The following is a 25,492-nucleotide window of genomic DNA, read 5'->3' on the forward strand; positions in this document are numbered from 1 at the left end:
CTGTGAACTATGCTTGCACAAGGAGGTAAGCCAATTATAATAAATGGAGATTATTAAAGCTACATAAACTTAAAGGTCTTAAAGGTACAGTTAGCAAAAACAGCCTGTTAAATTCTGAAGCGCTGTTCACACCGCCAGTGATTTAATCAGCGAATTTGCTGGGTGTCACTAGTCTCTGTATTGTGAAGTCACCAGTGGGCGTTCCTACTTCTGTCACTTTAACGTTACTGGTGGGCTGCACATCTGAACATTTCTTTAGACAATCCGAACACAGATGGGATGTACTGCTGGCAAAACTAGGCAATCTATTTAATTTAACAAGGAATCAGTTCTCTTGCATCCTAAAATGAACATTCTGAAGGGGAGAGTGTTTTTATACACCAATCAGCCACAACATTAAAACCTAATATGGTGTAGGTCCCCCTCGTGCTACCAATACAGCGCCAACCTGCATCTCACAATAGCATTATGAGATGATATTCTTCTCAACACAATTGTACAGAGCGGTTATATGAGTTACCATAGACTTTATCAGTTCAAACCAGTCTGGCCATTCTCTGTTGACCTCTCTCATCAACAACACATTTCTGACCACAGAACTGCCGCTCACACTAAAGGCCGGTTTATACTTCTGTGTCAAACCTACTACTTAGGCTCTGCATAGTGGCCAGCGCAGTGGTTTACATTTATAGTTCTGTGTTGGTGTTTCTGTCGTTTTGTGAGTACAAAGCAAAATGCTAGAATATTGAGAGAAAATAACTTAATTTGGAAAATACATTTACAATTCAGAAATAAACAAAGGCAATGCAAAAAGTATTTAAATTAAATTATTGAAGCATTTAAAGGGGTCATGAAATGCTCTTTTTTTTGTTTTGTTTTATTATCTTCCTTGAGGTCCACTGATAATTTTAAAGTTTTCTTTTTTTGCACCAAAACAGTCATAATTTAGTAATTAACTTTGCAAAAAAAATGTCCTCTCACTTTCAACTGCTTTTATTTTCAGCAAACTTAACATGTGTAAATATTTCTATGAACATAAAAAGATTCAACAAGACATAAACTGAAGTTCACAGACATGTGACTAACAAAAATGGAATAAGGTGTCCCTGAACAAAGTAACAGTCAGTATCTGATGTGGCCACCAGCTGCATTAAGTACTGCAGTGAATCTCCTCCTCATGGACTGCACCAGATTTGCCAGTTCTTGCTGTGAGATGTTACCCCACACTTCCACTCTTCCACCTCACCTCCGATCCCAGTCGTGCTCAATGGGACTGAGTTCCGGGCTTTTTGCTGACATTCCTGTCTTGCAGGAATAATGCACAGAACGAGCAGTATGGCTGGTGGCATTGTCATGCTGGAGGGTCATGTCAGGATGACATGCAGGAAGGGAGGAGGATGTCTTCCCTATAACGCACATCAATGAGATTGCCTGCAATGACAACAAGGTCAATCCGATGATGTTGTGACACCGCCCCAGACCATGACGGACCCTCCACCTCATCACCCCTGGTTAGACAAAACCACAACTCGTGTACCAATCCTGCGTTGTTACACATGGTCTGCTACTGCGAGGATGATCAGCTGTCCTTCCTGTCTCCCTGTAGCGCTGTCTTGGCATCTCACAGTACAGACATTGCAATTTATTGCCCTGGCCACATCTGCAGCATGCCTAAAGCACGTTGACGCAGATGAATAGGGACCCTGGGCATCTTTCTTTTGGTGTTTTGGAGTCATTTGAAAGGTCTCTTTAGTGTCCTCAGTTTTTATAACTGTGACCCTAATTGCCAACCGTCTGTAAGCTGTTAGTGTCTTAACAACCGTTCCACAGGTGCATGTTCATTTATACTTTTGCAGGAGTTTGGCACGAGCCTTATATAATTAATATAAAAAGATTCTGCACCATTAATTGATCAATAATCAAATTAGCAAATCTGACACCGATTATCTTAAATCCTTTGTACAAAAGGTCAGAATTCATTGAAACACACAAGATGCTCTTTGGAACATTCTGGATAACACAATCCGAAGGTTTTGCTCAACTCGAGTGCATTAAAGCAAATGGGCAAATCCATCTACATTTTATACTACATTTAACTTTTCACTAAAATTGTTAGGAAGAAAATATCATTCGCAATGACAAAAAAAAACTGTTAACTAATTAGAAACTTGCAAAGTTTTCATTTGTATAAGTGGACTCAGCTAACCCAGCTAGCTAGATTTTGTGCCACATTTGAGCATACATTGCCCAAACAAGTAGTCAGCCTTCTAAGTTTTGAGTCAAACATGAGTCACCATGTCAAAAACAATCACAACCACATAACGCATCTTCCTTAATATGTTAAATGGCACCCTTAATAACTCAACCACAACCCCGATTACATGAACACACAACACGCTAGGGGTTGCACGACTGCTGATTTTTAACATTCCACTTGTCGAGCCCATTAGTCAATTTTAATCCGACATCCTCGCTTATTGACCAGACTATGCAACCCCCTACAACACCACAAACACACTTGTATATAGAGTAAAACAGTTCTATAGCCGCCTACCTCTGAATTTCATACTGTGTCCAGCCATAGTGTCAAAAACCAGCAGATGATAGAAAAAGCAAAGAAAAAAATGGAACAATAAGAGTTCTCCTGTCCTCCAAGTTCACATTCCTATTTCCTCTACGCTCACTTTTACTGAAGAGAGACAGAAAAATATGCAGGCAGAGAGGCAGAGAGAGAGAGAGAGAGAGAGAGAGAGAGAGAGAGAGAGAGGTGGGCATGTATGTTGTGCTCCACTGGTAGAACACACACACGTCTCTGTGGAATGGCATCCCAGCATGAAGGGTGGAGAGAGCATGACCAGCTCCACGGGTCACCCTGTTGACCATCTGGCAGGTCACCGTGAAGACCAAATGGAATGTGATGGAATGGAATGTTGGACCTATACATTTCTTTGATGAATAAGTTAAAAAGTTGAAAGATATTTAAAGGTGAAATGTGCAATTTCTGTGCCACTAGCGTCGCCAAACGGAATTGCAAAAATATGTAAAAGTTTTTTTAAATAATCCTACCATTTTCCATTGGCTGGATATACAGATTGTCCCCCCCAAAACTTACTCCACTGGTCGATCCAATGTTGCTTAATCGATGCATAAACCAAATACTGTTGGGTTTTATTTTTTGTGTTGTTTTTTTTAATCTAGAAATGCGACACGTTTCCTTTAAGGGGTATAGTTAGGGTGTGAGTTAGAGTTTGTCTACAGTAAATATTCACTTTGTATAAAATCAATAGGAGTCTATACCATGTCCTCATTTAGACAGCTATGTGTGCGTGTGCATGTGTGTGTGTGTGTGCGTGCGTGTGTGGGCTTGACAGTAAACTGCATTGAAATGAACCTCAATAAACATCTGAAAAGTGTGAAAGTGTCGTGTGAATCAGGAAGTAAAAGAGCGAGTGCTTACCTAACAGAGGAAAGGAAAACTTCTTCCTGTGCTTCTTAAAAAAGCTACCAGTACGCTTTCTCCACGGTAACCACTTACTCATGTTCACAACTTCCACTCCATAAAGAAATTGAATGAGAGGATGCAGAGAGATACGGAGGAAAACTACATACAGGAAGTTCAAATGATGCCTGAGGGGGGAGATGCTGCAGAAAGCATTGCATGCTGGGAGTGAACAGAAAGTGTGGTGGGTTATACTCGAAAACAGCACGCCTGTCAACGAAATGCAGCTTACATCCTGTCAGAGTGACAACGCATGTGACAGAAACATACAAACCCAAATAAACACTCAGAGAAATAACATCATATTAGCACACACAAAATCATCTAAACGGACACACTGACAGGGCACAAAAGCCACCGTTCTAAAAAAAGCATGTACTTCCCATTTGTTTTTTCACTACTAATAGTTCCCTCACTCTGTTACCCACAAACACACACACACACACTAGTATCTACAAATAAAGTAATGACGTCTACAGCCGTGTCAAAACCTTGTCAGCCTACCTAGATAGTATTTTTTGGGCATCTTAGATCAGTTTGACAAAATATATATATTTTTTACCAATATCTACATTTCTACCTTATTGGTTATCAGTTCTTTAAAGCTGAAGTGTGTATCTTTTTTGGTGTTAAAATACTTTCTTCTATCCCAGCTCAATATGCAGAGACAGCTAATAAGTAAGCCATTTATAGGTTCATTTTCTCAATGAACTGGGCTGGACACTAAACAACACTGAGTCGGGGGCGGGAAAATACACACTTCAGCTTTAATATTGGCTTCACCAATAAATGGCACTTTGTATAAATATAATGGCATTTATAATAATAATAAAAATAATATCATTATTATTGTTATTATTAATATTTTATGATTGTTTTTATATATTTTATCATTGCAGATAATAAAAATATTAATAAAAAATAATGTAATATTAAAATAATAAAATCCATAATGCACACAATACATTTCTTTTTGAGCATCTCAAGTGTAAAAGCATCTCAAAGCCTAGTGAGTTACCTACTTAGACAGCATTTTTGGGCAACAAAGATGAGAAACAAGAATGTATGTATTTCAATATTCACGTTTTTACTTACAGTTATCGGTTCAATCATTTACTGAATGTTTTCATATCTCATAAATAAATAAACTTATGTAACCTCTACTTTATCTTGCATGATAGTAATGAATAGCTCAAAACAAGATTTAATTAAATTTATTATTTTTAAGATCACAAAACAACTTTGTATCAATAAAATGTCATAAAAGATCAATTGTTATTCAAATATTCATAATGCACATTGTTTTTATTGTTGTAGTCTAATAATTCTTTAGTTATTATTGTCAAAATGCAGAAATAAAACCGTAATTACTAACCAGTTTTGCACATTGGTTATCAGACACTTAAATCTGAAGGATGTCATTTCAGCGCCTCGCGCCACCAAATGGAATTGCAAAAATGAACTTTGTTTTCCAAACAGCTTTCTGAATATGCCCTCCATCTGCCGTTGGTCAAACAAAGAGATAGTACTGCCCCAAACTCATGCCATTGGTTGAGAAACTGTGTTGGGGCGGGTCCGAGTGGGTCGCTCAAACCAAACAAAGGAATTTTCATAGCCCCACAGAAACACAATGCTTACAGCTTTCTAGAAAATTAACCTATGAATATTGTTGTCTCTGCATATTAAGCTGATACAAGAAAGTATTTTAATACTGAAAAAGTCAAATTTGCTTTAAAGATAACAAAAATCGTATCTTTAACGCTCGTAATATATATATATACATACATACATATACACACACACACACACACACACACATACACCGATATATAACCAATGCCGATAATTCGACTGATATTCAGAATTTTGTAATTATCTGCAACAGCCAAAACATTTGGCCATCGTGTTACTACATTAATAGGCCGGTGACCAGGGCTGTGCCAATACTATCAAATATTGATACATCACTATTTGTGTATTCATATTATGTCCAACAGTACAATAAAGTCAAACAGGTCATCTAAATAAGTGTAAACTCAGAGCGGTGTTTCTCAGTGCAGTCAGAGACGCTTCTATGAGGCACGAGAGAGACTGAAACAGAGCATGTTTCTCTCACGGACATGCTGGTCCTCTCGCACGCTATTGGCGCTGTCATGCAAAAATATAGATTTTTCGACAAACCATAATCTTCATTTCATTATATCTATATGGATTCTTAAAATTCAAAAACTGCTCTTTTACTCCATGCGTAACCCTTTAAAATTATAGTATATCACTTGCATATGCGACATAAAATGTCTGTAATTAGCCACTGCCTGGTAATATTTCAGATTTCACACACCAGTTCAGCATCCTTTCACTAGTTGTTGAGAGTAAACGTTTGGTTTGCCTTGTAATGTGTCCCCAAAGATGAGATCCACATAATCCATTTGTCATTGATAATGTCTCTTATAATTCCCTCTTTGGTCTTTACAGTTAGATGTTGATAAAAATAAAAACATCAAAAATAAACATTTCATTGTAATCGGATGTGTCACTGATACTGCAAACAAGCGATTCAACTCCATTCGCTTTAAAATTCCTGTCTTTAAAGGGACAATATCGGGTTTATGTATGTGTCACGTGTCAAATTGAAGTCCATATGAATGGCTAGACCCCGGGTTACCCAGAGCATCACACTCCCTCCACTGACTTGTCGTCTTCCCACAGTGCATCCTGGTGCCATCACTTCCTGGTGCCAGGTAAATGGCGCACACGTACATGGCCATCCGTGTGATGTAAAAGAAAAAGTGACTCATTGGACCAGGCGACCTTCTTCCACTGCTCCAAGGTCCAGTTCAGATGCTCACGTGCCCATTGTAGGCACTTTCAACGGTGGACAGGGGTCATAATGGGCACTCTGACTGGTCTGCAGAGGCCCCATATGCAGCAGGGTGTGATGCACTGTGTGTTGTGACACATTTCTCCCGTAACGTGCTTAATTGGCATGACAAATGTTACAATGTATTGCCAAAGCATTTGCAATGTCAACAAACATATAATGTAGAATTCTGTGTGTGTCTCCCTCTCTCCTCAACAGTTCCCTGTAACTTTTAACTGTCTTGTCTAACGACATAAATGCAATTATCAATAAAACTTCTATAATATTCCATCTACAAAAATGCAGATATCTCGCTTAAACAAATTTAATTTACGAACCTGACAAAACTTGAGCAAATCCAGCATTTCTTCAGTTGGCCGTTCATATATCTTCCTCTGAAGAGCACATTCCATCAGTTAGGATCAAAATTCTATTCATCTGACTCATGAATGTTGAGAGCTCATATATCGTCTTCTGAAGCATGTATTTTCACTCACGAGTGTTGCATGACAGTCAGTCTGTCACTCCAAGCAGGCAATCCGGGCTGTTTAAACTGAAAGCTGTCAGGAGTTTGCTGCACGCTGGATCTGCACGAGTGCTGTGACAGCAACTCAATAAATGTCATATTCACTGAGCATTATATACAGCTGAAGTCAGAAGTTTATATACACATTCCCAGTGGGTCAAATGTTTACATACGTTTTGTTAGTATTTGGTAGCATTGCCTTTAAATTGTTTAACTTGGGTCAAAGGTTTTGGGAAGCCTTCCACAAGCTCCTCACAATAAGTTGCTCAAATTTTAGCCCATTCCTCCAGACAAAACTGGTGTAACTGAGTCAGGTTTGTAGGCCTCCTTGCTCGCACATAGTTTTTCAGTTCTGCCCACAAATGTTCTATCGGGTTGAGGTCAGGGCTTTATGCTGGCCACTCCAATACCTTGACTTTGTTGTCCTTAAGCCATTTTGCCACAAATTTGGAGGTATGCTTCGGGTCATTGTCTATTTGGAAGACTCATTTGCAACCGAGCTTTAACTTCCTGGCTGATGTCTTGAGATGTTACAATATATTACATCATTTTCCTCCCTAATGATGCCATCTATTTTGTGACATGCACCAGTCCCTCCCGCAGCAAAGCACCCCCACAACATGATGCTGCCACCCCATGCTTCACGGTTGGGATGATGTTCTTCAGCTTGCAAGCCTCACCCTTTTTCCTCCAAACATAAAAATGGTCATTATGACAAAACATTTCTGTTTCATCAGACCAGAGGATATTTCTCCAAAAAGTAAGATCTTTGTCCCCATGTGCACTTGCAAACTGTAGACTGGCTTTTTTATGGCAGTTTTGGAGTAGTGGCTTCTTCCTTGCTGTGCAGCCTTTCGGGTTGTGTCAATATAGGACTTGTTTTACTGTGGATATAGATACTTGTCTACCTGTTTCATACTTGTGTACTATTGTTTGTACAGATGTGTGGCAGGGCGGATCATCTCTTTTTCTTTAAAGATGATTATTATACAACAATAAGTTTTGAGTAGCATTTTAAGTAAATATAGTGCTAAATATTATTATAGATATTATTATTATAGTTGTTTACTATATTAAATTGTGTGATCTATCTGCATTATATCGGCCACCCTGGTCACAAGGGATGGTATGAAATGATTCTCTCATGATTCTTTTCAATATACAATATGACGTTTTTGATTTGATATAATATCGATTTGATATTAAAAACATTTAATTACAAAATATGTCAAACTTTCTGAGCAAAATGCTAATTCAAATTTCTTATCAGAATAAAGTTCTATAATACACAAAATAAATTCTCAAAGTTTTCAGATTTATTTTTCTGAAGTTTAATTACATTTTATCATCAAAAACAACAGTCTAATCAAACAAAGCCATATAACGTAAATCAAGTGAAAACAGGACAATTACTTTTTAACATACCATTGCATTATTTCTATCAAATGAAGTGCACGCAGATCCTCAGAGTACAATCTAAAACAAATTTTTTTGTCAAATACAGAACTGCATAGAAGTGCATCACAATATTACACACTTGTGAGATTTAGTTTAAATATAATGTGATTATTATTGATATATTATTAGTAGTAGAAGTAGTATTTAATAATACTACATTGCATATTATATGTTACTTATACAGCAGTAGTATATTTCTGTCACAGTGTCTTCAAATCACTTGTCTGGATCTAGGTTTTAAGAAACACAAAGCTTATGGTTTCTTCTTTTTTCGTACTAATATTTGCACTAATAACAGTCACAGATCTCTCTGAACACACCAGAGGCGGCATTCTGAGAATACACAGCCTGTGGTTTGTTGATTCTGCTTTCTTCTGAGGTGTTGTAATGGTCAGAACAACTGCAACTGCAATAAACACAAAGAGGAACTGTGGAAAATGTATTTTCTCTTTCATTTTCTTTCCAGGTCTTGTGAATAAAGGACATGAGGATTTGTGTTCTAACGTGACACAAGAGTCCTTGACTGTGGCCGGAGTTTGAGAGTGCCAAGTTGGCATTGTCCCAACCAGGGCTGGACTTTATCTGGCATACCAGGCATTTTCTCGGTGGGCCGACGCACTTTTGGGCCAATCAGGAGTGGAATGGCCATCGGGAGAACCGAGCGGGCTGGTTGTTCGGCCGCGAAACGTCCCAAATGGGCCGTGATAAGCAACAATGAGCCGCTGTGTCATGCAGAATGGACCACAAAACGGCACTGTGATATGCAGAAAAAAAACAGCGAACACACCCCGCCCACCCCCTGCTCAACAACATTTGCCATGTAAAATCCCAGGCCGATTTCTCTACCCAGTCCAGCCCAGGTCCCAACTTAGGACATCCCAAAAGGGTGACTTTGTTATATTAAGCTAATCTCTGGGGAAAACATTTCTCCAGAAACTTTAGTAAACCCAGTTTATATATTAGCCAAAGCTTATCTGTTCACTCAAAGTACACTCTACAGACAGAGGTCACTGGCCTTCAGACTAAATGGTGTGTGTGTTGGAGTGTTTCCTCTATTGAATATGTCAGCATGGATTGAATGTGTGAATTAATTTGTTGCAGTGTTCCAGCAGCTGAGGATAGGATGAGGATAGAATACACACTTCTCTTTACAAACACATTGGGTATTTTCCAAAATCAAGTGAGCTTCCTACCGAGGCAGCATTTTAAGGCATCATTGATGCACTTCTGATGCAAAGGCTATGGCAAAAGGCAAATAGCATAATAATGCTGCCTACTGAGGTAACCTCTTTTTGCCAGATTGTAAGGTACTTTCATATGTATCCTTCACAGAGAAGGTAATCTCACAAGTCATTGTGATGAGCTCGGTGGAAAAAGAAATCCAAGGTGGCAGACGAAGAGAGCAAATTGTTTGTTTTATGGATGCCTTCAAAACAGCAAGACACAACGCAGCTGAATGAAATAGAATCTCTCTCATCTTAACCTGTGAGACTGACTGAGCACCAGTGGGCGGGGCCAAGGGTGCAATGATGAAAAATAGATGTTGATGTCTTGCTGAAGAGGCAGTCATTTGCAGATGTATTTGGCCCTTGTGACATCACAAGTTCCACAAATTCCAAACGAGTCATTTTTGCAGCCCGGTTTAAATAAATGCTCTTCTTCTATTAAGGAGGAAGCTTTCCATTCTGAATTTATAGTGCAATGACCTCTCATATGTCAAAAGATCAACGAAAATTATATTCCTCATGTCCTGACCTCTTTAAAAATGTTTAAAATGATAGAAAACTGACTATTTTACCCAAAATAAATGTGTGCTATGTATATTTATGCTCATTAGAATATCGCAACATTTCACTCACAAAGTGAAGTGTCAAATCGTTCAATTATGAGGCTCCATTTCAGTTAGGATGCTGCCTTAGAACGCAGCTGCCTTTGTAGGCAGTGAGGCGGCATACTAGGTTTTGAAACAGACCCACTGTCATTCTCTGTAGATGTTCAGCTCACACACTCATCTCTGAATTTCCAGCAGTTAAGGCGCAAACACACACACACTTCCCATAATGACAGCTCTGAATTTAAACTTTCCTTTCTCAGCTCACCACACCCTCCTCAGATATTCACTCACACAAGGGTGGTGACTTCAGTTGCACGATGAGGGAATGCTGGAACTGACTTTACTTATTAGTGGTGTTTTCCAAGACATGCTAGAAAACACTGAATGACTAAATAGCAATCACTATTGCTAATGCTCATACATAGGGTGGAGAATCTGAACAGATGTTTAACCCAAAGACTTACATTAATTGAAGGAGGAACTAAACCTTTTCTAGACAGCACAACAGACCATATTAACAGCAGTGGCATCTTAGATTTTTGACGGGAATTAAAACAACGCTCTGAGGCATATACTTACCATCTCTTTATGGCATGCACTGTATAAAGCTCGTAGATCGCATCTCATTTTCCATACTCATGTTGTTTGGAGTTCTGTCAACTGAAGTTTCTTGGATGTATTAAAATCCAGCATAAGGATCATAGGTCTCAGTGCAGTTCAAAGCAATTATAATACAGACACACAACACAAAAGGGAATAAGAAATTGACTGCCATGTATGTCCAGCTACACACACACACACACACACACACACAACCATTATAGCTGCTTTCCTCTCACAGTCAGATGAATAACACAATTCACTCCTAGAGCCCAGTCATGATCCAGGATAATGACACCTAAAATATCAGGATGATTTTAATGTGCTCTTTATTTAGACATTAAGTTTAATAAACACACATCAGTGGACTAATTTCACTATCTTTCTGGGCAGCAGAAATATCAAAATAACACCAAAATGGCAATATGGTCATATGTGATTATAATATATTATAATGGACTGCAATAAAAGACAGATAAACATGGTCTGTGTGTGCTTCAGCGGGACTCTTGCGTGTTTTTACCACTTTTAGAGCAGATCACATGCATTGTGAAGAAATAAAGTCCTGAATGTTCAAACATTGGGGCAATTTCAAACAGAAATCGCTACGAATGATTATAAAAAAAAATCTACAAAGTCGGCACGGTATAACAGAAAAGGAGTGGACAACAGTGCTTCCCCAGATGCGGTGCATTTTAAACTACACAAATCACTTTCAGTGTCAAAATAAAAGCTCCAGATGAAGTGTTAATTTGTTCAGTTTTTTGTTTTAGTCATAGTTTATCTTTTGACGAAAATGTCCTTTTTAATTTCATATTCATTCATTCGAGGCCGTTTTAGTCTGACGAAAATGACAATTTTAGTCAACAAAAAAAAAATATTTTAGTTGATGATGATGTGCAAAATGGACAAAAAAAGTGTCAAACTGTAACAGACCGAACTAATCAAATATTCAAACATTTAGAGAAAAATGTATCAAACATATAACTATACATAGACTACAACAGTCCATGTTGTGAAAAAACTGAGCTCCAAAAATAATAATGAACAGACTAAAGCATGAAGAATTCTGAGTACAGTTGGATAACTTCTAAAAAAAAAAGTAGCTAATACTTCAGAGAAGTATTCATTTCCTGTGAAAGGATACTATATTGCATGTAGCATGTTTCTTACGGAAACAATGCAAGTTACGCAACGCAAATTATGATTATTCTGACTAGTGCGTCATTTAGTGCTTCACTGTGCAGCTGTAAGGATATATTTCATATGTTGTGGATACAGGCTACTATGATAACAGAAATCATGTATAAATAGGATGCGTTTGAATGGGGTATTTACCCCATTTTGAAGCTGTTCATTTGGCTGTTCAACTCATGCAGCTCAAGCGGAGAAATCCTCAAATAATAATGGGTCAGATTAATTTATATCTAATACCTTCTTCTATATACAGATTCTATAGATGTTTCTTCCCCTTTTCATATCTTGCCATGTTAATGTCTTGCAGTGTCATTTTTATCTAGTCATATTTTCGTCAATATTATGCTTTAATAAAGTTTAGAATTAACGTTAAAATGCACCTTTTTAGTCTCATCTTCGTTATCATTGATAAAAAAAAAAAAAAAAAAACTTCGGCAACGAAAGTTTTCGGCAGATTTTTATTTAATGCCTTTAAAATATTAATCTACTTGGCGACGATGAATGAAATTAAGGTTCCTCTGAAATGGCTCAAAAGTGATTTGTTTTAATCAGAGCAAATACATAATTATTGAGATATCCTATGTATCGAAGATCGTCAAAAGGCTGAAAAATTGAGATTTTTTGAAAGCCATATAGTCCAGCTCCACTGGCTACACTGTACTTCCTGCTTCTACTTCTACTGTTTCCCTTTCAATTATACCCTAAATACATACTGATCACACACAGAGAAAAACACAAAACTACACTGATAATTATTAGATTTTTTTTGTCTTTAGTATATGAAGAATGATTTGTTACTTGCTGGTCAGATGCGGGGGAGGGACATTGTCATTCTAGAGAGTATTTGATTGGACAAAAATATGTCTGGTGCAAAAATCAGTCATCAATATTTTTTGCTTGTTTTCCTGGATCATTTTGTCAACGTTTAGGAGTACAGTATGTCTTTAAGATGGAAAACCAACACAGACTGAGGGGTGTGTGTGTGTAGTGAGATCTCCTTGGGCGAATATCCTTTATTTGCTCACATGCTTTTCCATAGTTCAGAGTTTCAGGTGACACACACAAACACATGGTCTCAATTTCACCAGAACAATCTCAGTGAATCAGGTCACTGAACTCTCGAGAGGGTGTTAAAACGCTGTCTTGGAACAGCAGTGCCTTCACTGAGTGAATCTTGACATTTTTCCAGCATCCTTGGCAATTACCTTTGGTCAAAAGGGTCACAGGTCAATGTCCTACTATAATTTTCCAAAACACTCTCTCATTCACTATACAACCAATGGGCACTTATTTTACGTCCTCATTTTAACTTTGTACAGAGTATTTTACAGAAGATTCCAGCTGTCTGTATGATGTGACACATGGTTAATGGTTAAAGCTGAAATATGTCATTTTGTCGATGTTAAAATACTTTCTTGGTTCCTAGGTTAATATGCAGTGACAAAGGAATAGTTCCCTTTATTTAGGCGTATGACAAAGTGTTGTTGTCTTGTTTTCTCAACAGGGCTGTTTATAAAGTTAGGGTTGTCTAGCCATTTGAGAGGTTTGAATTCTTCTACAGCTCTTTAAAGTAAAAAACTTCAGTAGAATTCAAATGGTAAGTAAAGTAAATTTTGCGGTCTGTGCTGCGATATTGAGAAAAGCTCGATTAAGTCACACGAGTACCCGCTCTGCACTATTGTATCTCATTTCAAGGGATCATCAGTTCATGCGCTCCAGAGATAGCACAGAGCAGGTCACTGGTGAAAATTAGTTTTTATCCGCATGCGCAGATCCACATTTCAGAGGAGTAGTATTTTTAGCGCTTATAAAATGTTGCTAGAGCGGCTGCTGAAAATGATTCAGAGCATGAAAAGCCCTGCTTTTCTCCTTGACACGGCTATCCAATTAAAATCTGAAATTTGAATATTCGAATTTAAGATAAAAAAAAACAGTTAAAAAGTGAAATCGAACTTTAGACAAACACTGACAATGACTGAAAATCGGAGGTCTTTGGCCATTGTGTCTTGCCTTCTTATCAGTGTCTCGCACAATGAGCAATGCATTTTCATATGGTGTGTCAGGAAAGGAGTTCAATTTCGAAAAGTGCATCTTTCCCTATGTTCAGATCCATTTTGTTGTGTTCCATGTAGCGTCATGTTTGAACAGCCCCAATGTTTTACTGCGCCACTACAAAAATAAACATTGTTTTTAAACAGCTTTCCAAAAAATTTTATACTGCCACTTAGACAAAGTGTTTACAGTTTTCTAGAAAATGTACCTACAAATTGCTTGTTGTTTTTGCATATTAAGAGAAAATGGTAAAAACTTCAACTTTAAAACATACTTTCTCAGTCCTGTGGGCAACCCTAATGGTTACAGTTCCTTTACTTAAACCATGCTGAGAATCTGGACAGGGAATGCTTCGTTATTATACAGTACCGAACCATCCTCAAGTGGAAATGCTACTGGAAGCGTTTGGCCTAATGGAAGAAAAGTCGTTCGACAGATAAATCAACTCAAGTACTTGGGGTGGGGGCAATAGTGCATGTACCACATTTATTGAGATGCTAAGAGTTTTATACATGTTCTACTTCATTGAAAACAATGATGGCACTCATGTGCAAAACACGAACATGGTTAATTTTTTGCTTTGATTTTTCCGTTTATTATATTCTTCCGGTTTAAAAACAAAAGTTGAAGCAATATCACAAAATATGTCTGAGATGTGATTGGTTAGAGAGCACTACCGTTAGATTCTGAGCATTTCTCCACATTATTCATGAGAAGGAATCGCTGCGCTGCCTCATGCATGAGCTCACATTACAGCTGAGAATTAAAAATCATTAATTTACTAGATATCCAAAAGCAAAAGTTCCACTTTGTTTTCATGATCTATACCCAATACTTTTGGATTATAATTTCTACACACATTTCCACAAATTTCTTCAGCGTTTTCTAAACAGCCGCTCAGGGATCCTGCTGCGCCATTATTTTAATGAGATTTTTCCTTCCATTTATACTTCTTAAATATATATACACTGGGGGTCAAAAGTTTGGAACAATGTACAGATTTTGCTCTTATGGAAAGAAACTGTTGTTGCATTCAACTGATCAAAATGTAAAGTCAGGACATTAATAACATGGAAAATTACCATTACAATTTGAAAAAAACTAATTATAGTAGGACATTGACCTGTGACCCTTTTGACCAAAGGTAATTGCCAAGGATGCTGGAAAAAGATTCACCCAGTGAAGGCACTGCTGTTAAACTACTTCAATGAGTTCTCATCAAAAAATAATCCACGTACAGCAATGCCAGCTTTTCTTTGCAATTCTTCCCATAAGGCCTGCATCACTGTCAAGTCAAGTGGTTTTTATTGTCGTTTCAACCATATACAGTTAGTACAGTACACAGCAAAACGAGACAACGTTCCTCCAGGACCATGGTGCTACATAAAAAAAACAAAGTACCAACACAGGACCACATGAGACTACACAACGAAATAAAATACCTATATAAACTACCTATATATACCTATATAAAGTGCACGTGCAAACATGTGCAAAAAGTACAGGACAGTACAACAAATTACTGACAATGAACAGGACAATAGACAGTGCAGCGCCGACCAGTACTCAGTAGTGCAAAAAGATGACAGTTTCTAAAAATGTAAACATAACATACTATGAGATAATGTTCTATGCACATAGCAGTTATTGAGGTAGCAGACAGTTATAAAGTGACAGTTATTAAAGTGCAACTCAGGACACGTGTGTGTCAAACCAGATGGTTGTTGACTTTAGGAGAGCACAAGGTGAACACACTCCGCTGAACATCTACGGCTCCTCTGTGGAGATCGTCAAGAGCACCAAATTCCTTGGTGTTCACCTGGCGGAGAACCTCACCTGGTCCCTCAACACCAGCTCTATCACCAAGAAAGCCCAGCAGCGTCTCTACTTTCTTCGAAGGCTGAGGAAAGCACATCTCCCACCCACCATCCTCACTACATTCTATAGAGGGACTATTGAGAGCATCCTGAGCAGCTGCATCACTGCCTGGTTTGGGACTTGCACCGTTTCGGATCGCAAAGCCCTGCAGAGGATAGTGAGGACAGCTGAGAAGATCATTGGGGTCTCTCTTCCCTCCATCAAAGACATTTACAAAAAACACTGTATCTTAAAACACTGAGTCTTCTCTTTACTGTTGTACATGAAACTGGTGTTTAGCGGGTAGAATTCAATGAAGCTGTCAGCTGAGGACATGTGAGGCATCTATGTACTTATCCTCTTGTCTAGTTGTACATCTGGTCTTCCACATCTCTTTCTGTCCTTGTTAGAGTCAGTTGTCCTTTGTCTTTGAAGACTGTAGTGTACACCTTTGTATGAAATCTCCAGTTTTTTGGCAATTTTAAGCATTGTATAGCCTTCATTCCTCAAAACAATGATTGACTAACGAGTTTCTAGAGAAAGATGTTACTTTTTATTTTTTTTTACCTTACCTTAAGACATGCCAGTATATTGCATACTGCGGCAACTCAAATACAAAACAAACACCAGCCGCTGAGGCAGAACCAGCACAAAACGGAAAAAAAGGGGCACTCAAGTTACACAGTCAAAGTTCAGTGAGCCGGCCCACTTGGCTGCTACTCGGAGTGCAACAAATTAACTAATCACTCCAATGTCTTGCAAGAAATACTCCACAAAACAAACTAAAGCCAATAAGAGGCATAAGCACAAAGAGAATGCAGATTCATCCACAAAACTGTCCCGAAGGAGTGTTACTCCACAAAACAAACTCCAGTCGCTAGGCGGAACCAGCACAAAAGAAACAAAAAAGGAGCTCAGTTTCCTCGAACAGTCAAGTGAATGTTCAGTGAGTCAGCCCACTCGGCTGCAACAGGATTACCACAAAATAAATTAATCCACTGACTTTATGAAGGACATCACTTGATGTGGGCATGTGAATGATCTAAGATCGTCCTTAGCATTTATTCTTAATTTGGCCAGGAATATCAGCACAAAAGCGACCTTCCGTTTATGTAAGAGTTTCTCTCGTCAAATTCGCAAAGTCTGGGAACAAGAAAATGCTGTGGTTCTTCCAAGAAAGCCTTCCTTTACTCCTCGCTTCATGTAACACAAGATCTTTATCGGATGATCTCAGAAATTTGGCCAGAATTAATCGGGCCTGTCTGCCTCAGCGGATCACCGAGACGGAACCCTGTGAGCTCGCTCAATTTCCAGCTTATGGCCTGTTATGTCAAGCAGATTCGGAAAGTGTCAGTCCAGGAACACCATATCCTAATCCTTTTCGATTCTGGAATTCTGATGTTTTGGATGTTATTCCGCCGGCTACGGTTCTCCAGGTCCTCCAACTATCCCAGACATGCTCCAAATCCATCTTGATCACTAGAGGATTAGCAAATAATTCCCTCTCCGATGACTCCTGATAATTTATAGGTTTCTCGACATCCCCACTCTTGGAATCACCTCAAAGAATTTTATCCCCATGGCAGTGATCGATCGACGTATTACAGCAAGATCCTCCAAGTCTGCAACGACCTTCTTCAGCATTGCCGACATTCTCTCGCAGAATTTCCCTCATTTCTCTGACCAAATCGACACCCTGGCTCGGGGCCTTCTCGGAAGTGTCAGCTTGAGCACATAAGTGTCTTTTAATGTTTAATTTTGAATTATTTGATATATTGTCCTCCTAGAACAGTTATGGAACAGAGAGTTTCGAATCTCACCAGTTTATGTCATTAACAGTGTTAAAACTAGCAAAGTGCACAGAGCTCACCATTCACATGTCTGAACCTATCATGGCGTCACATGACTAGCCTCATATGGAATACTTTAATGGTGCTTTTATGTAATTTGTTGATCTTGACTGTAACTTCCATTTGATTTGGATCGGTCTTGTTGGACAGATACCCAGTCTGGTTAAAATGTCAGTAACGGATACCTGCCTAATTTTACAGCTTATTCTGACAAAGAACCATCCACTTAAACAGGAAGGAACAATCTGACAATGTAAAGCTACCAACTACAATTAGGATTTTTTTAATTTAATTTATTCTGAAAAATGCTCATTGTAGCAACCTGGTAACATATACTCATGACCTCAGACAGGTTGATAAAATCATGTGTACTCTGACTCCCAGATGTAAAGCTAGCCAATTAGATTAGAATGTGGCAGATCAAAAAATTCTTGCCATTTTTTGTGTGCAATATGCATCAGGATGGTGTGTGACGTCTAAAGGCCGGTTTGTACTATAACACATTAGTAATACTAATTACATATTTCATAAAAAAAACAAAGGCAATATAATTTGTGGATTCATAAGTACATAGGCCTATTATATTATTGTAGCATTAAAATAGAGCTAATCAAAGTATGCATTATTTAAAAGCATATTCATGTTCCCCAGCATGTTCCTGTTCCCCATACTGTCAAACATAGTCAAAACATTGTACAGATCACAAAGGTCTCTAAAAGAATACAACAAATACTGTTTCGATCATATACCAAATATACAGTATATTGAGTAAATGCCCTGAGAAAAAATATGAGTTTATAAGTTGTAAAAATATGTGTCTTTTGTCATGATTTCACTTGTAGCTTCATAAAACAAAAATATAAAATCAGTAGATGCTCCCAGAAAACGCCTACAGCATAGGTTCGACACAGAAGCAAAAAACAGCCTCAACTAGACGGTTAATAATTAAACTAAAAACATTCCTATTGAATGTAACCAAAAACTACAGAAAACAAGATTGAAAATACAAAATACCCATTGGACAGCTCTTCTGTCTCAGACGTGTATGTTTATCTCACATCTAACGTTAGGCTATTCAAGGTCACGGACTTGTGTTTCATAACAGAGGAAAAGGTTCATAAATTAAGTTGATGATTTCTTTGTTCCACACATATCAGCTTGATTAATGCTGATTTAGAAGATAAACATGCCATGTTTTGTTTTAGTTAGCTTTTGCACGAGCTGTGATTTGAGAGGATGTAGATTTATTAGCACTTCTTTTCCTCTTATGCATGTAAAAGTATGAAAGGAAGGGTAAGTGCGAGTGTGTACCTACTTAACTTTGGGGAACAGAAGTGAGATAAATTTGTACAATTCGTAACATAGTGATCTAAATCTGTCACACTTTAGCTTTCAGTGTGGGTAAGTGTCTTCAAGACCAGGGGTTAAAAATATACAAGAACCCCCAACACCACCCCTTCCTTGAGTTTTTATTTTTTTCAGAATTACAAACATTCAATACTGTTATATAGGCCTTTATGATAGCAAAGTAAATAATAAATAACATAGCCTATGCTAAATATATATATATATATAATATATATAATATAATATATGATAAATATATATAATTATAAGACAGCAGGTACATTCTGGCCACAAGTTATTCCAGGTATTGCCCTCTAGTGTAATAGCAATTAACCAATGATGATCAATAACCTTTCATTCAGTCTGATAGACTCATTTGGCAATGCTTTAAACACGATGAAATTGCACTAGTCTCAAACAAACAAAGATACGTCGACCCAATATCGTGTTGAACTCGTTATAATGGACCTGATGATGAAGTACTGAATTGTTTCGGATTTTCTGCATCCTAGACACTTGCATAGTCCATTAACATTGTCAGCGAGCATCAGAATAGCCTATCATTCTTACAATATGAATATAACCATGTATTATGCTGCATTTCCAACAACAACAAAAAACATTTTACCGGCCAAATGTCAGGTTGATTACTCAAACTCCGGTCTAATTTCTCCCTTGATATATCACATCTACAGAGGCATAATATTTGTATGAATGAAAAAGTCAGAGCTGTGTGGCTTTTAAATAGATTTGCGAGTGCAAATTACACGTTTTGAGAGGGCACTGCTGAACACGCAATCTGAGCGAGTGAAGCGAAAAGACTCTTGCATGATATGCATGCGTTCACGACATTAACAGTCTATTTAGTTGGACTATGGTCTATTATGACAATAATTTTAATTTATCTACACAATCAATTTTTATAGTATTCATGTATTTTTGTGGTTTTGATTTAATTTGATGAATTTATCAATCTCCACGCGTCCCCTGAAATGCTATGGCGCTCCTCTAGGGAGGTGCACCTCCCAGTTTGAAAATCGTTATTCTAGAAACAATGGTAGGCCACAATAGCACATACAGTGCAAGCTTGTTTCTTAAGTGCTCAGTAGACAAAATATGAAAAATGGAAAAAAGGGGGAAACTTTTTTTGCTGTAAATATTTTTTCAAATACTCTCTCTCTGTCTATTTCAACCACTGTGTTCGTTCTTCTACCCTGTTGGGTTAGTCTATAGTCCTTTAGCCAAAACACAATAACCCAACATAGAGAACCAAAAAATTATAGCACTTACTACATTTTCAAAATATAACAAAACAATTCTAAAATAAATTAATACAATTTAAATATTAAACGATGATACAATTATTGAATTAACAATAAATACAATTATTCAAGAATAAACAACAACATAATTAAATACATAATCCACTGCCACGCCTACTAATGAAACATTCCCTTTAACTAACTGTACACATTATTTTAGAGCACCAAAGTTTACACCCAGGCCCTTTTCCCAAAACTCGGAAGTCAAAGGAAACATTACCATGCCGATAACATAGAGCTGCTGGACTGTGCGAGTATAATAAATGCATTGAACACTTACTGGTGTTTCTTGGCTGAGCTAGCATGCTAACAAATGGGAGGAAGAGAGACAGTGAGAAAGATAGATCACTGCTAAACACGCTTGATAATTGTCTGTGATGATATGTGCACCTACTCTTTGACAAATCTTTAACAGATAAGGCTGTAGGGCCAGGTTCCACCTCATAATGTGGTGATTGTGGTCCTTCATTCAATGTATCCATGGCAAATCTTTCGAAGCAAGTATTAATATAAACTATCATGGGCTGATTTAATGGCATGAACCATGAGTACCTTGTCTATCCTCGTGGCAACTTCCTGATCAGGTGCAACACTGTCTGTTCTTCACCTTTCTTCCCTTGGGCTAGAACAACTTTGGATTGTGGACTAGGACTCTTTTGGAAAACCTTTACGTTGACAAATCAATCCCCTTCCGAGCTTATAGCCAAGGTATTTGGTTTCCGCCCTGCCCAATTAGCACTTCATCAGGATCAAAATCATTCCAGCCCCCTTAATCTTCTGTACAATCAATTCCATGTTTCAAATGTTGCTTCAAACTGGCAGTAAAAGCCACCCTATAGTCTTCAGAGTCCCTTAGGATGCTGTTCATAAGTTGCTGAAAACTTGCAGGAGCTCTGTGCAGCCCAAATGGCATGACCATGAACTGAATGCCCCCAAACAGTGTCCTAAAGGCAGTGTATTGGTACTTCACAGTATCCTTTGCACAAGTCTTATGTGTTTATGGACTGGGCATATCCCATCCTTTCCAACAGAACACAAGCATCTGACAGGCCTCAAATTTGGAGATGTCATTGATGTTCCGGAAGTTAATACGGACTCTCAAGGCTCCATTCAATTTTGATATGTTCATCAAATGACTACACCACTCACTCTCTGACAGCTCCACCACTCCAAGGTCCAGGATGGTACAACATATTTATTTATTTATTTATTTATTTATTTATTCCCATTTTGCATATTTTGTCCACAGAGCACATAATAAACACCCTTGCATAAATGTGCTATTGTGGCCTTCCATTTATTCTCTTATGAAAGCACTAACATCTAGAAGAAACACTTACCCAGACTGAAAGCTAAAGTGTGACAGATGCTGGCAGCTGTGGGATAGTCTTTCACAACACTATGTACATAGGAATGTGAATCTTTGGGTTGAAAGCGAATCGTGTCCATTCATGAAAATTCAGACTGATTGAATTTGATTTGATTCACAATTAAATTTGATTAACGTCACGTTTTAACAGAATGCACTGTTTAAATGTATTGGATAAGCAGTGTACACTTTTCTATCATATATGTGCAGCTCGTCAGTAGCAACGTAATTCCTGCAACGCTTCTGTAAACAACAAACATGGCATCCGAGAAAGACTATGCTAGCTGAGGTAAGGGACATTCCATCATTTAAACTGGTGTGTATAAATGAGTATAGTTTACTGAGCACATGTATATGCTTGTTTTTCTCAACAGAAATATAAAATGAGATACAATACAAGCATAACTATTATATGCCGAGTGTTTATACTCGTCCTGTACATTAAATGCGTTAGTATACTTCAATAGCGGTTTATTTTTCTTCGCTTTGCATGAGCTTAAATGCTTTCATTCAGTTCTTTTTTTTTTCCACCCATTGCTTGTATATATATATATATATATATATATATATATATATATTATATATATATATATATATATATATAACAACACATGACATGATATAAGCTTGTTTTGATTATAATTAGAAGCTTGTTTTGTTTTTAATGGTGATGCAAACTTTGACCAAAAAATATATATTTTACAATGTATCTCTCTCTCATTAATTACCTTCATTTAAATAATATAATTTTTTAATTCGATTTTAAAATTATTAATTTGCATGACTTTTCCAGTCCTGAAAAATACAATTAAAAAATTCCCTGAAATTTACATGGTTTTCCACGACTATGGGAACCCTGAATCAGTAAAACAATCAAAATTTTACAGTATTAAAGTAACATTCTCTGACTACATTCAGTTTCTTTAAGGCTTCATATGCAAATAGAGAAAGAGCAATATCGACGATGACTTCAACTTGTATGTTTTTTGCATGCAAAGTCCCCAACTAAACCATGATACCAGTAAAATGGCACTTTTTATCTTAAAGAAAAAAGTTTCACCACAGTGACATTATTTTATTTCAATAGTGGCCATGCAAAGGCTGCACTTTAAAACGTAAGCAGATGACTTGCTGCCTAATCAGTTAATGGCTTAAACGAGTTTTTGGATGAATGGAACTCTTAAAGAAACTGGTCTCTGTACAATTTGAAAAGCCCCTTATTTTCATCCAACCTCCATATACACCCTCCATAGGCAGCATTTTCCAGTTTTCAGACATGGCCAAATGAGTTGCCAATGTGCCAATACAGTGCTTTGAGCACGTTTCACTCGAGACAAGAGCGTGAGCTGTCAATAGCTCATGTGATTCTCAGTGGCCATCCTGAGGACAGATCAGACACTGGGTGCTCGAAAGCAGCACCGAAAACGTTTCAATGAGAGTTACAAATAGAACTGACAGAGGGATTCCATGAAGGGCGACAGAAGAGTGCAACACACGCCTGTGATGAGAGAGCTATGAGGTCATTGCATAGAGAACGCCGCCGCCCATGTCTCTATTAAAACACACTTGTAACTTATTAAATATTTACATATTTTAAAATATTGTGTTTTGTAGAATCGTGATTCATCCAATTTTTTGTATTTTCAATAGATTATCGACCAACACTAATGATTCTCGTTTAAAAAAAAATCATATTTCAAAATTGATGCATATAGATCGGCAGCATAAGTAATTAATGAACCAAGAAAATGAGTGAATTGTTGCACCCCTACATGTACACAATGAATTTGATCAAGATTGGTGACACATTCTTGGAATTCAATTTTTACATAATGATCATCCTCAGTTACACTTGATGTAACTGAGGATGATCACAAAATGACAATCCCTACACTTTACTGACTGAACTACAGTTAATCATTAGGCCTTCAAAGAAAACATTAACAAGTAATGCACACACACACACACACACACACACACACACACACACACACACACACACACACAGTTCAAACTGACCGGCTATAAGTCTCACCACCAAACCAAGTCACATGACTACATATTCCAAATCCAGGGTAAACTAAATCACTTGCAGTTATACACTGGTCTACTTTATCTGGAGACTAAATACACGTTACTATATCTCGCTCTCTACATTTGCTCTGGCAGCTCCATCACAAGAAAACTTTACTTTTGCCTGTTACTAGGAGACCAGAATCCTTACAGAAAGAAAGGCATTGTGGTCTGGATAGATGAGCGCTGTAAATCCACAGTGGAATTCCAACATTCCCAGGGAGAGAGAGAGAGAGAGAGAGAGAGAGAGAGAGAGAGAGAGAGAGAGAGAAAGTGAGAAAATACCTGACCACAGTCTGTAACCGCTAACACTTAATCAACTGAGAAAACACCCAAAACACAAATGTTCTGGAGTCTTCCATTCATTATAGTCTTTTATTGGTATTTAAGTGCTATATGATCAGGACTGAGGGAAGAAGCATTTATATTTATTCTTATATTAATGACTAAAGGAATTAATGTAAATTAAAGCCAGAGTGCATTTTCTCAGCACCACAAGTGGCACCAAATCAGTTGCAAGAATATTGACAGAAATTAAAGTTGCATTTCAAAATACTGATGGAAATAAAACTCCTGGTGCCTTATTTCAGAGCCTAACTACTGATGAAAATTGAAAAACAAGTGGCACCAAATGGAACAGCCAAAACACAGATGGAAATTAAAGATGCAATGCATTATTTAAGAGTCACAAGTGGCACCAAAAAAAATATTGACAGAAATGAAAGCAGCAGTGCATTATTTCAGAGCCACAAATGACACAGAAAGGAATTGCAAACATTTTGACTGTTGCCAAATCGGTTTACCAAACACTCCAACAGTGTACCATTTTCCCTCCAAAGTTACATGAATGAAAAGTGGTGGACACAACATAGAACCTTTCAGCTTGGCTTTCCAAAATGTAGGATGGTAGAGGAAGTGTAAGTTATATCCATGTCAAAAGTAAAACCTGATTGGTCAGTATTACGCCCCGGCTCTAGGGGAATACAAATCACCAAAGAGGCGCAACAAAAACCAGAACTCAACCCTAAACCTAACCCTAACAAATCAGGTAGCAATTAAATCATAACTATGACTCTTACCCTGACATCTTATGTTTCGGAAATCCGCCGGCAACAAAACAAAATTAAAATATAATTATTACCTCCAAACTTAGAAACAACGTCTTCCCTTACCCCATATTTTCCTTAATCATGCCCTCTCTACACACAGTTCTTAAATAAGGTCAAAGTTCATGTAGATAGCCTATAACACTGCCTGCTAATCCCACCCGGCTAAACTGAGGTGCAATGCCGCTTTTTCATACACTTATGTTGCACACCTTGACTTTGTCATCTTATCTTACAAGTGTTATGTCTAGTGCCATTTCACACCGTATTCATAATCTTATCATAGATAAAATCAGAACATTGCTCTTTAATTAATGAAGGCCTTATATAGTTTATCCAAAAGACTGCGTGTACCGTAACTAAACACTGAACACTGAATCAATATTAGCCAGAAATTATGTTTTGGAGGTATAAGTGTATCAGCCTTTCAGAACTTGTGTGCAAAAACGTGATCTTTTTTTCATATAGGCAATCACTGATAAACTTTTTATTGATAAACTCAATCTGTCAGGGCATGTGCACTAACCACTCATCAAGACTAT

The 25,492-nt window shown here is 37.6% G+C and overlaps 1 protein-coding gene across 5 annotated transcripts in view; it reads right to left on the reverse strand.

The window, feature by feature from the left end:
* The window catches only part of LOC127618368 (utrophin-like), a 269,333-nt gene that overhangs the window by 234,202 nt on the left and 9,639 nt on the right, over positions 1 to 25,492 (reverse strand). The window contains exon 1 of one of the 5 annotated variants that reach the window (XM_052090758.1): positions 3,458 to 3,585. The exons of 3 other annotated variants lie outside the window; for them this stretch is intronic. In XM_052090758.1, the coding sequence (XP_051946718.1) occupies positions 3,458 to 3,539 (82 nt within the window). In that variant the 5' untranslated portion in view covers positions 3,540 to 3,585. Of the gene's footprint in view, positions 1 to 2,554; positions 2,645 to 3,457; positions 3,586 to 25,492 lie in introns of those variants that run through there. One more of the 5 variants, XM_052090760.1, reaches the window with a different exon arrangement.

The sequence above is a fragment of the Xyrauchen texanus genome, chromosome 25, assembly GCF_025860055.1.
Source record: "Xyrauchen texanus isolate HMW12.3.18 chromosome 25, RBS_HiC_50CHRs, whole genome shotgun sequence".
Lineage (NCBI taxonomy): Eukaryota > Metazoa > Chordata > Actinopteri > Cypriniformes > Catostomidae > Xyrauchen > Xyrauchen texanus.